The following is a 16795-nucleotide window of genomic DNA, read 5'->3' on the forward strand; positions in this document are numbered from 1 at the left end:
AGCATCTACATTTGAAATACTCAAATCGCTTTCTATACACGCTTATCATCATTATAACTCAAATCGCTTTCTATACACGCTTATCATCATTATAACTCAAATCGCTTTCTATACACGCTTATCATCATTATAACTCAAATCGCTTTCTATGCACGCTTATCATCATTATAACTCAAAAGGGCCAAAAAAGTTATGTAATGATAGGTTAACAGTTGTTAGAAGAGAACAGGTTACAACTTGATCACCGGAAGGGAAAAAATCACTCAACTGAAACAAGGCTTTAGGTAAAAAAAAAAACTTAGGACTAGGAGCATGTCTCCAGTCTGAAAACAAGCCTTATTTGCTTCCAAGACGGATAGGTGAAGTGTTGATCTTATTAGATTGGGTTTGTGACTCTCTCAAGCTCTCTTCTTCTTCTGCTCCGTGTCGACTAACTAAACTCTTCGTTTTTTCTTCTCTATTTTGATTGTTTGATTTATTAGTCTCTGGTGGCACAACTTGTCGGAAAAATCTAAGCATCATCTCATAGGTTGTAAATGTAATAACTGCTGATGGAGTTGTCCTCAGTAAATTAGTGGCGCATCCACGGTACATTCCAGGAATCCCTTCGCTTCTAAACACCTTCTTGACGCAATCAACAACTCCGGAATACTTAGTCTCAGCGTTTCTCATTTGCCCTTGTTCTTGAAGTTTGGCTCTAATTACCTGCTAACGTAACATAAACCTATCTTAGTCCCGGATCAGTTAGTTATGAGCCTAAGAGTGAGGTTGATAGAGGAACAGGAGGAGAGAGACCTCGTGTGGGTAAGTCAAAACAGAGGCCAGTACTTTCGCGATTGAAGAGGCAATAGCTACACTGCCAGGACTTAGATTATCGACGGATGTATTATCTGAGAGCTTTAACTAGATATGATCAGAAACCAGTTGGGATTTGGGAACAGGAGCATATGAAATAGATTTATGTAATTTAGTGGAGGAATCATGCTTTACCTATGTTTGCCATGTATTGCTTGATCTTTTCATATGCAGGAAACTGGATTGCAACATGGCTAATCCCCGCCAAAGAAGGTAAAATGCCACTGTTCCAACACAGGAAAGATATAACTGATATAAGCACGAAATGTCACAGGAAAAAGGCTTTCAAAGTGACAGAGTTTCATTGCCAATAGTGACCTGTAAAGCCCTCGCAATCCTTCTTCATGACAAATCCTACTAAAAGCAGACATAATGCTTTTGTAAGGTACCACATCCGTCCTAATTCCTTGCGTCTGAACAAAAGTGTGAGAATAAAACACAATAAAAAGAAAACAATCTAGAATGTAAAGTAATACTGAAACCAAAGAAAAGAGTACAAAAGCTCTACCATTAGTCTTGTCTTGACAACCCAAAGTGGATTGGTTGCAATAGAAGTGGCAGCTCCGGCACCAGCAGCCGCTACCATGTTTGCCCCAACACTAAGCTTGCCATCTATCATGAAAAGACCGAACGATCCAAAAGAATTTGGTAAAAAGAAAACCAAATTTACGAAATCACTGGACAACAATACTCTTCCAGCGCTGCATAAGCAAAATATAAAGCACAAAAAGATTTGCGTTTTGTTAATGATGAGAACAAACCACTTGACTGAAGTACATCCTTTAGCTTCCCATAAACAGAGAAGTAAACCTGTGCATGTACCAGAATATCTTGATTACAAGGAAAGACATAGCAGATCCGTAGGAGAACGTTGGGAAAGTACTGAAAAAAGAAAGGGCCAGCAGAGAAGAAAAGAAGCGCTTACAGCCCAATTGGGAAGGAGAGCAATGATGGTTGGTGAAAGACCTCGATACATTCCCCTAAGACCGTCCTTCTTAACTATATCCTGTAGGCTTGTAATGATCACGCTACCTGATATTTCAACAGATGCAGCTTGTTAGCACCTACAAGCTGAGCTCCAGAGAGAGAGTCTTGATCAACATGCAACAAACTCCAACAACAACAAAATGCATAGAAAAATCACATATCATCATCATCGCATAAGATATGCAGCAGCTACATCTACTTTTTAACATTCTTAAGCAAACTAAGCTTCATATTGTTAGCAACTATAAGCATAGCTTCAGAGAGAGTCTTGATCAAACATGCATACACACACAAATCACATGTCATCATTCATCATCACATAAGATCTACACCTACATCAGCTTGTTAAACATAGTGAAGCAAACTAAGGTTTCAAAGTTACCTCTTTTCCCCGAGACTGGAGCTTCCGGGAGACCAACAACCTGTAACCTCGTTTTGATCACATCCAATGGACAAACGAAAGTCGCCGCGATCGCCCCTGAAAAAAAGTTCCCCAAACCAAATAAACTCACCAACGAGACCCAGGAGAAAGAAACAGAAGAAAGGATCATCGAAACTGAACCTGCGGTGGCTCCGGCGGCGGCGTTGCAGGCGACTTCTCGAATGCTCCGGTAATCCAAGGAAGAGCTCTCATTCTCAATCATCTCCACGTGATTGTGAATTAAACCCTAAAAAATGTATCTCAAAAGTTTGAATTAAGAGATCTCTCAAGTAGTTGATGATGAAGTGGGATGAATATAAACAGTTCCCGTCCGTTTTGACATTGACCCGACCCGGGGCGGAACGTGCGGGTTGGTAAAGGAAGAGACTTTGTGCCCTTCTCCTAAAACAGGGGGTCGCGTATGGTTTAGGCGTTTAATGTTAAACACACAATAGAGAGGGTCGGTTTTTTTTCCTTCTTATAACGTTTGGAAAACAAATCTGGTAGATTTGATTCCGCAGTTTGTTACTTTGGCATCAACACACAATTCAAGAAGAAAGTTTAACACTTTCTCGGCTCTGCTAAGAATCTCTTTCCTTGTTTTTACAGTAAATAAAAAAGAAAGAGTGGATTAGTAGACAAAAAAAAATAGAATATCAATCTCACTTTCGTAAAATTAGAACCAATAATGGAAATAAGGAATATAAGATAAGAGAAAAAATTTCACTTTTGCATTAAGAATGTGAAACTTCGTTACATGCTACAGAGTGTGAAGATCCTTCGATATCTAGATATTTTAAATTGGTAAAAATGATGTCTATATTAACATAACAAAATATGTTTTCTCATCTTATCTAGAATAATTCTCATAATATAAGGATTTGTTATCTAATTTTGTGCTCTAACATATTCTACGAACAACGAACAAAGTCCATTAAAATTAAAACGTTGTAGTTTTTCTTTAACAATAACTAGATCTTTGATCCGCACGACCGTCCGGCTTTTCTTTAATACTAAAATATTTTAGGCTATGCAATAAAATATATCAATAAATTAATATATATAATTTGATCTTATATATTATCTAATTTTATAATAATATTTATGTGGTCTGTAATATTAGTACTATAAAATTTATAAATTTTGTATTTTTGTAACAAAATTTATTTTAAAAACATTATTATGTAACAATATTGATTTACATAATTTTTGTTTTATTTCTTAATTTGAAATATATTCGAAAATCAAATTAAGTTGAACCTATATAAAAGAGAATTTGGTATATAGTGATTTAATTAAACCAATTTAGTATAGTTGTTTAAATAATACACCGAATTGGTTTTTAATTCAAGGGAATACACAGACGTTAATAACAGTAAATGAAATTCTTATATATATACGATTGAATAAAGATCAATTGTTTCATCTAGGAAAGAAAATGTAAATTAATTATATTACAAGGTAAAAACATTTAAAAGTATGACTTCTAAGTGATTTAAATTTTTTTAAAAAAAATCAGATATGAAATAATTCATAATTTATGTGTTAAATAGATAAAATACTTTTTATTTTTAAATTAGGAATAGAAATGAGTATTTCTTTTTAAAAACATCTTTTAAAATATTTCTTAAATTGAATTTTCAAAATTAAATCAAATTTTAAATGGTTATCATTATAATATTATTAAATTATTTTACATAATTTTTTTTTTGTTTACAATCAAATCTAAACTAAAATTTAGTTTCTGATTATACTTTGTGATAATTAAAATTTTAAATAACTAATTTCAGAAATATATTTGAAAAAGATTCTAAAAGATATTTGGAAGATTTTGCTATATATTTCTTTAAGATATTTATTAGTATTTCAAATAAAAATAAAGTTATTAAAAGATATTATAATTAAGTTATATAAAATTTAATAAAAAAATTTATGGATGGTCCAAATAAAAACACACATGAAAAAAAATCATAACTTCTATTTTAATAGTATAGATTTATAGATTTATGTTGATTCTATACCATCGATTTTAGCTATTTAAATGTTTTAAACAGAGTAGCAGTGTTGGAGAAAACAACATAATTTCATAATAGGTATTTGGTTCATTAATTTTCTTCTTACTTACCTTGTATGTTATTTGAGTCAATTTGCTGTTTTGTTTCTTTTACCCTTTTGCATCATAATTTTTTATCACAAGACTTATGTTTCAATGACAGCTAGGAATTTATATATCTATATATATAAAGTTATATTTTTCTCTTCTCGTGACAAGTGACAGAGGGCTTTTGCGACACGTGTCCTCCCTTAAAAATTCTAATTTTTTAATCTATCTATAAATAAAGTTATATTTTTTTCTTTTCGTGACAAGTGGCAGGGGGCTCTTGCGACACGTGTCCTCCCTTGAAAATTCTAATTTTTTAATCTATCTATCTATAAATATAAAGTTAGTTTTTTCTCTTCTCATGACAAGTGTTAGGGGGCTTTTGCGACACGTGTTCTCCCTTGAAAATTCTACACAATGCGCCACGTCATCCCTCCTACCCTATTTTGTGACACGTGTCGAGCAGAGAGAGAGCTTCTTCTTTTTCCTTTTGCTTCTAACTCGCAGAGCTTTTTTCTGTGTTTCTAACTCGCAGAGGAGTAGCCGGGCTTTCTGTTTATTCATTGGGCTTTAATACTTTCATCTTTCTGGCATGTCTGGTGTTTAGGTTTAGTTGTACGCTCTTTTCCAGTTTGACGCTGTAACTCATCGTTAGCTATCTTCACCGAAGAGATTTTATGTAAGGTTTCTCCCTTTCTTAAATTCTTATTTTAATTCAATCATTAAACTCCACCCACCTCTCCTCCCACTCCATCTCATTTATTCACATTCACGTCTGTAACAGATACAAGCTCGACATATAAATAAGTGTTCCGGATATGATGAAGACCTACACCGTTCTAATCTCTTATAGCCTAAACCATCTATAGTTATTCAATCATTAAACTATAAGGAATTTCAATAAAAATGACCATATCTACATTTGTTAAAGTCAATGATGAAAAATATAATATAAATTGAAAGTTAGAAAAAATCATTTAAAAATTAATGAGATGTATTTTTTACGCTATAATAAACTTTTAAAATGTACGATAATAAAATTTTAACAAAATTTATACAGATAAAACATTTTATTTCATAAAATACTGGATCTCACATTAATATTAAGTATATATGCCTAAAATAACGACATTTGGTTATTTAAAAATTGAAATATTATTTTTTCTTATTAGTTAATCATATTTAATTAATATATGTATGTTTTAATTTAATTTAAAATAAATTAAAACAGTAATTTTAAAAGATATGTAAACTATGATTAGTTTTAATTTAAAACATTTGGTTGAATGCGTTAGTGTTTGATAAAATAGTGTGATGATCAAAGATCATTTAAAGAAGAATTTGTTTGCTTAACCCAATTGAGTTTTATGTTAAACACTAAAATAAAAAAAATGAATGAAAAAGTGTGATTTAGAACAAATTAATAGAAAAATTTCTTAAACTACCATTTTCCTAATACATGTTTTTATGTTTACCTTAACCAAATTTATCCTTAGTTTTAAAGAGATAAATCCTACTATATATTAATTGAGAAACCACTTAATTGACTTTTAATTATGTATCTTTAATAAGTTATGTTTAAAAAAAAATAGTTATATTTGATTGGTTGTTAACATTTATTAGTTATTATTTTAATCAAATAAAAAAAAAGTAACTCTAGAACTAATTAATACAAATTACCAAATAACACAAATTATATTACAAATAATAATTTATGGAAACTAATTGTAGAATTAGAGAAAGAATATATATGTTTTATCTTTTTTTTTATTTTTATCAATTAGTTATGTATAATTAAATAAAATACTTTAGCATTTTTATAGAAATAATTTAATAGTTATATATTATTATATAAAAGAATTATATTTGTAGGTAATGAATTATTATAACTTTTATGTTTTTTAAAGTTAACAAAAAACCGTTTACAAAAGATCTTTCATGATAAAAGTTTCTGATCATTGTATTGGTCATATTGGAGTTACACAAAATTTTTGATTATCTAAATATTTGAAATTAAAAATTAAAAATTTTAATTTTTCAAAAATTATAACAATAAAGATAATATATATTTCTTTATATAATATAACTAGCCGCAAAATCACGGGCAAACCAGTAGTTTTAATTAATTTGAGAATGGAATAAAGGCTAGTGCTAGTCTAAAAGACGAATCCAAACAGAATCCCCTTACTAAGAGGCGTTCCTCCAGGAGACTGGCGTTCCTCGAGAACTAAAGTATTCAAAGTCTAATCCCCAATCGAAGCCAAGACAAGACAGTCAGCTGATTTGCATCGTCAAGCTTCAAGTTCAAACTGAAAGAGAAACATTAGTGATGTATAAAAAGAAGCAAAATTGAAAATCAAAGAAGGGGTCAATAGTGTGATGTATAAAAGATCAATCATTTACATATGAGGAAGAGTGGAATTTAAAGCTTCAACCACTTTCGGATTCAGGTTCCGCGGAAAATGGGCAATCTCAATCTTGCGGTGATCATCAAGAACCCTGGAGACTCCGCCCAGTTCCTCCTCGAGAAGCAAAAACATCCTGCAAAATTTGGGGACGAAGCTTACGACTCCTACGTCGATTCCAATCTCTGGGACCTCCCATCAGCAGATCTACCGACTCTAGAAGACGGAACAAGGTCCAGCTTTTCTCTCTCTATAGCTGAATCGTGCTCAGAAGAGATAGATTTGAAGAACTTCGACTTAGAAACTATCCTGAATGGAGTAAGTGTTGTAATTCTACACTACACTCTCTCTTTCTCGCCTTTTCTCATTTGCTCCCTGAGTAAATGCAGCTGTTGGCGAATCTAGGGATTGAGTTTAGCGATGTGGGAGAGTGGAGTTTCGACAGGTATGTAGTGGAGCCTGAGTTTGGACCTGACTCATGCGTCCGTACTTGTTTTCTCGCCGGGAAGCTAATGGATACAGACAAAAGTTTACAAGGTTGTCCCTTTTTTCCTATAATGTTTTGTTTCTTTCTTGAGGTTTTGGAAATAGAGAACTGGAATCTGGATAAGTAAACTCACTCGTTTATTGTGTTGTAGTGCAGACAACTGTAAGTGGATGTCCATGGAAGCTTGCGTTGACTGTCTTGTTGATGCAAAACAGGGAAGTGATCGTGTTGGACCATTAGTACTACTCGGGCTTGGGGATGGTTCCATGAAGCAGAAGTTGTCACCTTCTCTACCTGTCCAGGTCTGTTGTTACCAGAAAATCTTATCAATATTTAATTAGAATCTTACTTTCAGGTCTTTTTGAACCTCAGGAATATCCACCTGGTGTTATGGTTGTGCCAATGCGTAGCAGGACATTGAAACCTTTCACGACAACTAATCTGGTTGTATTTGCTCCAGAGAATGTTTCAGTGGACTATAAAGAGACAGGTTTTGTAACTCGTGGGGATGCGTTGATTGTGGATCCTGGTTGCCACTACAAACTCCACACTGAGGTTTTTCCCAAATCCATGTGTAGTTTTTGCTCTTCGTATCATATATATATATCCTTTGTTTCCTTAGGAGTTAGGAATGTATACACAAACTCTTCTCGCCATCTTCAAAGATCTGGTTTGTACGTTTATCATTACAAACTATTCATAACTGCATTGCTTTGTCTTGATCCAGCTCAAAAAAATTGTTGATGCTTTACCTAGAAAGCTAATTGTCCTTGTTACACACCACCATCGTGATCACATTGGTGGTATGGATCTCTTGTTTTCTCTCCTGGTTTGGTGGATTCTTTTGTTTTCCTCCCTACTCTCTCTCTATGAAAATTTAACTCAGGCTTCTTTATTGACTATTATGATATACCTCCTCTTCATCCATGTTTCAGGACTTTCTGCTATACAAGAAAGCAATCCTGATGCTGTTCTTGTGGCACATGTCAAAACTAAGAACCGCATTGGTATCATTCTTCAGTATAGTGTTCCATCTTTGTAAAGTTAATTTCGTCTTATGTTCGAATACTTTGTGATTTCAGATGGTTGGTCTGGTAACTATACCCCAGTTTCTGGAGGAGAGAACATATATGTCAATGGTCAGAGTTTGACCGTCATTTTCGCTCCGGTACTTATCCAGCCACCTTAAAATCTTGCGTAACCCTTAGATTTGCTGCTCTGTATACTGTTTAGTAAACTATTAACCAAGGAAACATACTCTCCCAGGGACACACAGATGGCCATATGGCACTACTTCATAACCCCACTCGTTCTCTGATTGTTGGGGATCATTGTGTTGGGTAAGACGAGGCAACTTCACTAAATCTATGTTGCTAAAGTGAACATAGAGTGACTCAACAAAATGTTAATGATCAATTTGCGTTGTTTCAGTAAAGGAAGTGCTTTCTTGGACATAAGGTCAGGTGGGAACATGACGGTAAGTGCTAAGTAGCCTTTGGAAGCTTGGTCGTGTATGCTCACGCTGTTTTCTATTTCGAATTGTTCAATGGAAAAGGTTAACCTGCTATAGGCTGGCATGTTTCCTAGTTGTGTTTTTTTTTTTCAAGGTTTGCTGCTTCAATATTAGAAGAGACAGTTTGTTCGAAAGTTTTGTTTAGTCATCGTATCAATTGTAAGTAGCACAACTTCCTCAGTTTCCATTTTTTCATTTGCAGGAATACTTTCAAACGACATATAAGTTCCTGGAGCTTTCTCCACATGTAGTGATTCCCATGCATGGAAGGGTCAATCTGTGGCCAAAACACATGCTTTGCGGATATCTCAAGTATGAATATGCTGTTGTAGATTAGAATCTGACTTTCTGAAAACCTGCGGATATAACTGAGCAAACTTGATAAGGAATTTTGATGGGAGAATAAATCTTGTTTTACAGAAACCGCAGGAGCAGAGAAGAATCTATCCTAAAGGCCACTGAGGATGGCGCTCAGACATTGTTTGACATAGTTTCCAATGTGTACTCAAAAGTGGATCGCAGTTTCTGGTTGGCTGCAGCGTCAAACGTGAGGCTGCATATCGACAACCTAGCTGTAGAAAACAAATTACCAGAGGTAATTATACTCTTCTTTAATCCAAATGAAAATGCATACAATATGTGTTTGCGTTCTTAACCTTGTTACTACTGCTTATGTTTGATTTTGATTCAGGGATTCTCTATCCAGAAATTTAGAGCAAGTTGCGGATTTAGTTTTAAGGTACGGTGGGCAGCGGGTTATACCGGTAGCCGGATTCCATTCAAGATCAATAAGCGAGGTTTAATTATGTCAGTAATAGCTGCAGGAGCTGGTTATTTTCTTCTCTTCGCTTGCAAAAAGAAGAACACTATTGAATCTTGATTAGTGAAGGCCTGTGGCCACAGCTTATTTAATCCATGTGTGCTCCTTTGGCAGAATGAGAAGTCCTTTTGATAAATATGAAATACCAATGAGATAGCCAATACATTGTACTAGGGGATTCTCCGGTGCTCATGGATGGATGTAACTCTTTATAAAATTAGTATATTATAATTAATTGATATTTTACTTTTGGTTTGAAATCAATTTATAATATATATATATATATATTATATTAATAATATTATTTTATTTTAATTAGACATATGATTTGTGAAATTGTATATCTAGCCAGTTTGGTTGTTTTTTTTGGTCAATTTGTTTATCACTTGGGTATATTGGATTGAATCCATTTATCTCAATTCAACTATAATATTTTATTCAAAATATAGTTAATTTTGATTAAATTTTTATTTGCATTTAGATTTGTTATTTTCTTAGATATTTAAATATATTTTAGTAAGATTATTTATAATGTATTATAAATTATGCTTAGAATAAAATAAAGATAAACTGAAGTGTTTGGTTCAAAATTACATAAATGATTATAACGATAATATTCTGAAGTCTCACGCGTATATATAAATATAAAACTATATTATAACAATTAGTAAATATTTTATTTTTATTTATTAATATATTTTGAGTCATCATGTAACCTATATGTATAAAAATAAATAGATCTTTATTATAAAATTATATTTTTGTTATTGTAGTTAGATCTTTTATTTTGGATATAAGTTGGATTAGTCGAGTAGCTCATGTTGTGAGTATATTGACTATTGGATTACATGTATTCTTTCAAATTCAAATTCAAGTATAATTATTTTTGTTTTTAGTTAAGTCAAATCAAATTAGTTTTATTTCTCGCTTAAATGTGTGTGTATTTTCATAATATTTATCAAATTTTATATTAATTTTTTTTAAAAAACATTAGAAAATAAAGGGATGTTCAATAAAAATACTACATACATAAGTATTGCTGATAAAGTTTTGTAAGCTCATGAACGAATATCAATATTTACAATAATTAAAATATTTTATAACTTCTAAATAATTGTATGCCTAAAAATAAGATTTCAGATTTGCTTGGGTATTTTGATTATGGGTATATTAAGTTTCACAAACATAAAATCAAAAAAGAAAATAAATATGAAGAAATAAATTTCAGTAAGGCTTTTGTAATTTTTTTGATCAAAATAAACTTATCATAAAAAAATATTTTTAGGTTTCATTTTTAATATCTCTTAAAATGAGCACTAAAATTGTGGTTGATTTTATGAGATCATATTATATAAGTTAAATATAATTTACATGTATTTTTTTGCTGTAATTGTAAGACATTATAGTCACCTAAAGATTATGAAAAAACATTTCAATAATAATAATTATAAACTATTTTTAGTCAATTACACATACATCGGCTTATGCTATTTAATGATTTTATGTAATTATTTAAGAAAACAGAGGGGAATTTGCCAAAACTAACCCACAACTTGATTTTAACCCCAAACCTATACCCAAACTTGAATCAAATGCAAAACTAACATAAAAGCCTTGTGAAATTACAGCTCAGCCCCTTGTGACCAAAAAAAAACAGAAGCCATTTTTACGAATATAGCCCTAGTAAGTCGTCTGAGTCGTCTGAGATGTTGGTCTGGACGACTTCAAAGTAAGTCTTCTGGTGTAGCTGATCTTAAAAATAAGTTATAATTTTTTAAAAAAATATTTTGATAAGTGAAAAATTAAAATCATGTAATTATAAACAGTTTTAAGTGATATAAATTAAAATATAACAAAATTGAATTGTTTTCAACATAGATGAGTGTAGGTAGTGAATCATGGTATTCTTTGGTCTAGGGTTTTGCAACATAAGTTGTAGTATTGTATGTATTCTTAGGGTTAGATTTTGGAAAGCTTGAATGTTTTATTGAAAAATTATTTTTTTACCTATACGTGTTTATTTTTGTGTATAGTAAACACTTTTGAAGTTTAATTTGATTTTATGAAGTGTTTAGTTAGTTAATTAAGTTTAGGGGTTATGTTTAGGGTCTAGACTTACATTTCAGTCGTCTGGTGAAAAAATTAAAACAGACGATTTACATGTAAGTCGTCCAAATATTCCCGCCTAAATTTTTTTAAAAAATTATTTTTCCGCTTAAATAATTTAAACCAGGCGACTTACAAGTAAGTCGTCTGAGAAGTCTTCTATTTTATTTTACCGCTAAAAATATTTTAATTTTCCGCTAAAAATATTAAAGTCTTCTGGACGACTTAGGCTAGGAAGTCGTCTGAATCAAAAATATTTAACCTAATTGGATTTTTTGTCTCCCTATATAAAGAAAAATTTACACATTCTCTCTCTTCCTCTCAAATGGCTGCAACAAAAATGTAATGTTCATTATTCTAAAACTCTTCAACCTCTCTCTAATCTCTTTGGCTTGAAAACACGAAATTTTATATGAAATTTTCAGTTTTGTTTCATGTCTTTCTTACTAATCTATCTTTTTTTGTAGGTTTTTAATCAGAATGTACTCATCTTCCACTCATTTAAAGGTAGATCTATTAATTTTATATATGTATTTTTGTGTGTTCTATAAAGGTAGATTTATCTAATCTTCCACTCATTTTCTCTGTTTTTAAGTCATTTAAACGTTTTTGGATATGCAAGTTTTTCAGATCTGGATTTGATATGGAGGTTTTTCAGATCTGGAAGACTTCTGGGACGACTTACCTGTTAGTCGTCTAAAATATAATGCACTAGACGACTTCCAGAAAATCTTTCAGACGACTTCCAGGAAGTCTTCCAGACGACTTTCATTTCAGTCGTCTGGACTTCCTGCAAGTCGTCTGGAAGTCGTCTGGAATCCTGGAAGTCTTCTGACGAAGTCTCCCTTTCATAATAGATATGAGCGTTTTGGTAAGTTTTTATGTCTGATTTTTATTCATTTGATAACTTCTTGTTGTATAAAGTTCTTACTTTTTTCCCAAACTAAAACTCTTCAAACCTACTCTAATCTCTTTGACTTGAAAACACCAAATTTTATATGAATTTTTCAGTTTTGTCTCATGTCTTTCTTACTAATCTATCTTTTTTTTGCAGGTTTTTAATCAGATGGTATTCATCTTCCACTCATTTAAAGGTAGATCTATTAATTTTATATATATTTTTTTGTGTGTTCTATAAAGATAGATTTATCTAATCTTTCACTCATTTTTTGTTTTAAGCCATTTGAACGTTTTTGGATATGCAGGTTTTTCAGATCTGGATTTGATATGCAGGTTTTTCAGATCTGGAAGACTTCCGGGACGACTTACCTGTTAGTCATCTAAAATATAATGCACTAGACGACTTCCATGAAGTCTTCCAGACGACTTCCATTTCAGTCGTCTGGACTTCCTGGAAGTCATATGGACTTCCTGGAAGTCGTCTGGAAGTCGTCTGGACTTCCTGGAAGTCGTTTGGAAGTCGTTTGGAAGTCGTCTGGACTTCCTGGAAGTCGTCTGGACTTCCTGGAAGTCTTCTGACAAAGTCTTCTTCCATATCAAGTGGAGTCCAAACTTGTCTTTGTAGAGGAATGATCTATAATAGTTTTGTTCGTGGTCTGTTTTGTGATTTGCATGTCTACTCTTTTAGTTGTGAATTTTTTGTAAAATCAGTAATAATGTTTCCCAAGATGTAATACATGTGCTAACAATGTATTTACACATTTACAAATCAATGAAATAATAGACTTCAATAGCTTTTTTCTTATCTTTGGATTTCTCATATGCAATAATAAACTCCAATGACCTTTTTCTCATCTTAATAAACAAGAATGTTGGTAGCTTCATATTGATACAACATTTTAAGAAGCATTTTAACCCTTCTTCCAACTCATAACAATAATCATCAATAGTGTCTATAACAAAGATGTACTTCATGCGTTTTAGTTATCTCGAGCAAGTTCTGAACTTGTCTATCACTTGTAACATGAATAGGAGGAAGGTCTGGAGCCATCTGTTGTAATGAGTAGGTTAACTCCACAGACTCTATGTTCATGTCCAGGTTATAATCTTCTTGAGTCATTGCAACAAGATCAGCATGTGTCGAACCTTCACTCAAAAATAACATTCTCGCTCCTTTGAAATGATCAACCACAAAATTCCAACATCCATCTTTCAACAACCATTCTCCATACACTGCATGTAACTGACGCATCATCTAAAAAAAGTCAAAATAAAACACATTAGCAAACTTAGAACAAAGAAAACAAAAGTTTATTAAAGATCAAAGCGGACGACTTCAATCTAAGTCCTCCTGACGACTAAAATATACGTCGTCTGGTCAACGCAGAGGTTATTTTTGCAATTGACTTTGAAATCTGTTATTTCATGCGACTGAAAAATAAGTCGTCTACTATTGTTTGGTTAAAAAAAAACTCCAAAAAAGCTAGACGACTTACATTTTAGTCGTCATAGGTTAGTTTTGCATTTGACTGGATTATTTCATAAGTTTGACTTTCCTGGACGACTTATATTTCAGTCGTCTCGTGAAAATTAAAATAATAATATTTTTTTTAAAACTAGACGACTTACAATTAAGTCGTCATAGGTTAGTTTTGCAATAGAAAAAAAAACTTCAAGATTTAATTATATATAGACGACTTAAAATTCAGTCGTCTGTCAGACGACTTACATGTAAGTCGTCCAGGATTTACGAGGTTTGACCAGAATCTCGGAATAAAATCTTGGACGACTTACATGTAAGTCGTCGGGCGGATGACTGAATTGTAAGTCGTCTGGGTATAATTAAATATTGAAGTTTTTTTTTTCAATTGCAAAACTAACCTATGACTACTTAGTTATAAGTCGTCTAATGTTAATAAAATATTGATATTTCAATTTTCACTAGACGACTGAAATGTATGTCGTCCGGGAAAGTCAAACTTCTGAAATAATCCAGTCAAATGCAAAACTAACCTATGACGGCTGAAATGTAAGTCGTCTAGGTTCTTTGGAGATTTTTTTGTAACCAAACAAAATCAGACGACTTAACTTTCAGTCGTATCAGAAAACAGATTTCAAAGTCAATTGCATAAATAACCTCTGCGTTGACCAGACGACTTCCAGGTAAGTTGTCTACAGCCAGACGACATTCCATGTAAGTCGTCTGACAAACAGATCTGGAAAAACACTCGATGTCATACCTTAAATTGGTGAGATAACTTCTTTAGCACACATAAGGCTTCTCCAAGCACACAGAATCTCAAACGAAAGTGACCCACCCAGAATCGTTACCTTCTATGACTCTATGAACCATAAAAAATGTAGAATCAAAATCTTGGATTTTTTTAGCTCATTGTTGAGAGAAAGTGAGAGATATGTTGTGTTTAGTTCACAAGAATGGAAAAAGAAGAAGGGTAACTCGATTTTGGGAGCATCAAGAGCTTCAAATTGGTTGTTCATGGTGGTTGGAGTATTGATGACAATGACAATCTTGTAATTACTTGAAGATGATGAGGGTGAGAGAGTAAAAATATCATTTTTGAAAAAAAAAAAAAAAAATTGATGGCATTTTCGTGAATTATATGAACTTGTGGGGTGAATAGGGCAAAACTAATTTCCAAAAAAAAAAAAGGTTAGTTTTGTGTTTGACTTTGAGTTGTAGGTCAATTTTGCAAAAAGTCCGAAAATAGATGTATAAAAAGAAAATATTTCTATTACTTTGAAAATATATTTATTATATATTGAGAGATATAAATAAATGATTTTGTTTATTATTTTGAACGTATATATTTTTTATGTAAAAATATGTTTTAAACAGAATATTACTATTTTGTGAACTTTTTTTTTAATGAAATCATAAAATATAAACAGATATTTTCGTTTTTAAATTTGTTTTTAAACTTTATAAATTTTTCCTTTTTATTATATATGTTACTTGAAAAAAAAATGAAATGGAAACTAAAAATGATTAATAATAGTATTTAAATTCAATCTCTTAAATTCATTAAGGGTATCTATGTAAATAACCGTCGTAAGAATTAACGTAAACGCAACACGTAGGAAACTGATTTCTCAAATAATATTATAGATATTATACCAAAAGTTACATCTAGTCTTATCTTTGAATTCACATTTCTATTTCTGAGAAGCTTGTAAAAGTTAAGTATCCCTTGTTATATGATCTTCGACTTCATTACTATAATACAAAACACTAAAAAACAAAAAATGGAAAGTTGACTATAAACTCTATCTCTCTAATTGTTAAGTAGTCATAATTCTAAACTAACCTTTTGGATACATGTGAACACTTTTCAAATTAATTATTTTTAAATTATAATATATTCTTAGTACATGTTTATGACCCATATTAAATATAAGATTTAATTAAATTATGACCGTGATTAAAAGCACGGAAATATGTTTTAACAAAATATAATTTATGAATGTTTTAACATTTTTATTCTAGTGTATTTTAAAACCATATAATTATAAGTAAGGTTGGGTCCAAGGGTAGGATATGGTTTTAAAATACACTAAAATACAAATGTTAGAACATTACTTATAAAAAATGTTAAAATTTATTGATATTGTAAATTATATTTTGTTAAAAAATATTTCTTCGCTTTAAGCACGGATCATAGTCTAAGCTATATTAAATAGGAAATGTTTCTTATATATTACTTAATTTTGTTTAAAATTACTTCAACCCGTTTGGTTACGAAGTTTTAATAAAATATTTGTTTATAATTAAATCGTTTGGCTACTCAAAAGTATTAGATTCTTATTCTTAAATCGTTTTTATTCTTCAAAACATATAACTATATATGCGAGATTATGCTTGGTTTAAGTTGACATTAAATCGTTTTTACAAATAAAATGTTAGAGTCAATAAATTAATATCAAACAAGTTTATAATTAAATTTTTATCAAATAAGTATATATCACAAATTTAATTATAAACTTGTTTGATATTAATTTATTGACTCTAACATTTTATTTGTAAAAAACGATTTAATGTCAACTTAAACCAAGCATAATCTCGCATATATAGTTATATGTTTTGGAGAATAAAAACGATTTAAGAATAAGTATCTAATACTTTTGACAAAAAAATAACTAATATTTATTAAGTTTAAGGAAATGTGATTTTTTATTTATGAA

General features: G+C 31.3%; 2 protein-coding genes across 3 annotated transcripts; one reads left to right on the top strand and one right to left on the bottom strand.

Annotated features, from left to right (window-relative positions):
* Positions 1-143: 143 nt before the first annotated feature.
* Positions 144-2876, bottom strand: LOC106401183 (nicotinamide adenine dinucleotide transporter 2, mitochondrial). 2 transcript variants are annotated; one of them, XM_022703171.2, is made up of 9 exons: positions 2405-2876; positions 2225-2320; positions 1781-1887; positions 1617-1665; positions 1364-1467; positions 1174-1268; positions 991-1079; positions 796-890; positions 144-708 (listed from the first exon to the last, which is right to left on the bottom strand). In XM_022703171.2, the coding sequence occupies exons 1-9, from the start codon at positions 2484-2486 to the stop codon at positions 337-339; spliced, it is 1089 nt and encodes a 362-aa protein (XP_022558892.1). In that variant the 5' UTR covers positions 2487-2876; the 3' UTR covers positions 144-336. The 2 variants fall into 2 exon arrangements, with proteins under 2 accessions (XP_022558892.1, XP_013697101.1); XM_013841647.3 differs by having other exon boundaries at positions 144-705; positions 2405-2864.
* Positions 2877-6523: 3647 nt separating this feature from the next.
* BNAC05G20710D lies at positions 6524-9849 on the top strand. Its single transcript, XM_013837825.3, has 12 exons — positions 6524-7087; positions 7159-7306; positions 7413-7558; positions 7629-7811; positions 7984-8059; positions 8192-8263; positions 8339-8424; positions 8523-8596; positions 8688-8733; positions 8972-9081; positions 9190-9364; positions 9461-9849. The coding sequence occupies exons 1-12, from the start codon at positions 6827-6829 to the stop codon at positions 9647-9649; spliced, it is 1566 nt and encodes a 521-aa protein (XP_013693279.1). The 5' UTR covers positions 6524-6826; the 3' UTR covers positions 9650-9849.
* Positions 9850-16795: the final 6946 nt, after the last annotated feature.

Source organism: Brassica napus, chromosome C5 (assembly GCF_020379485.1).
Source record: "Brassica napus cultivar Da-Ae chromosome C5, Da-Ae, whole genome shotgun sequence".
Classification (NCBI taxonomy): domain Eukaryota; kingdom Viridiplantae; phylum Streptophyta; class Magnoliopsida; order Brassicales; family Brassicaceae; genus Brassica; species Brassica napus.

What these genes read in the sequence shown, in the direction of transcription:
- BNAC05G20710D (XM_013837825.3), top strand. Translation starts at nt 6,827, where the DNA reads ATGGGCAATCTCAATCTTGCGGTGATCATCAAGAACCCTGGAGACTCC. An exon ending in TACAGACAAAAGTTTACAAG is followed by an intron (nt 7,307 to 7,412) that starts GTTGTCCCTTTT and finishes GTTGTAGTGCAG; the next exon opens with ACAACTGTAAGTGGATGTCC. An exon ending in TAGAAAACAAATTACCAGAG is followed by an intron (nt 9,365 to 9,460) that starts GTAATTATACTC and finishes ATTTTGATTCAG; the next exon opens with GGATTCTCTATCCAGAAATT.
- LOC106401183 (XM_022703171.2), bottom strand. Translation starts at nt 2,486, where the DNA reads ATGATTGAGAATGAGAGCTCTTCCTTGGATTACCGGAGCATTCGAGAA. An exon ending in GGATGTACTTCAGTCAAGTG is followed by an intron (nt 1,468 to 1,616) that starts GTTTGTTCTCAT and finishes TTTTCATGATAG; the next exon opens with ATGGCAAGCTTAGTGTTGGG. An exon ending in GGATTGCGAGGGCTTTACAG is followed by an intron (nt 1,080 to 1,173) that starts GTCACTATTGGC and finishes GTGTTGGAACAG; the next exon opens with TGGCATTTTACCTTCTTTGG.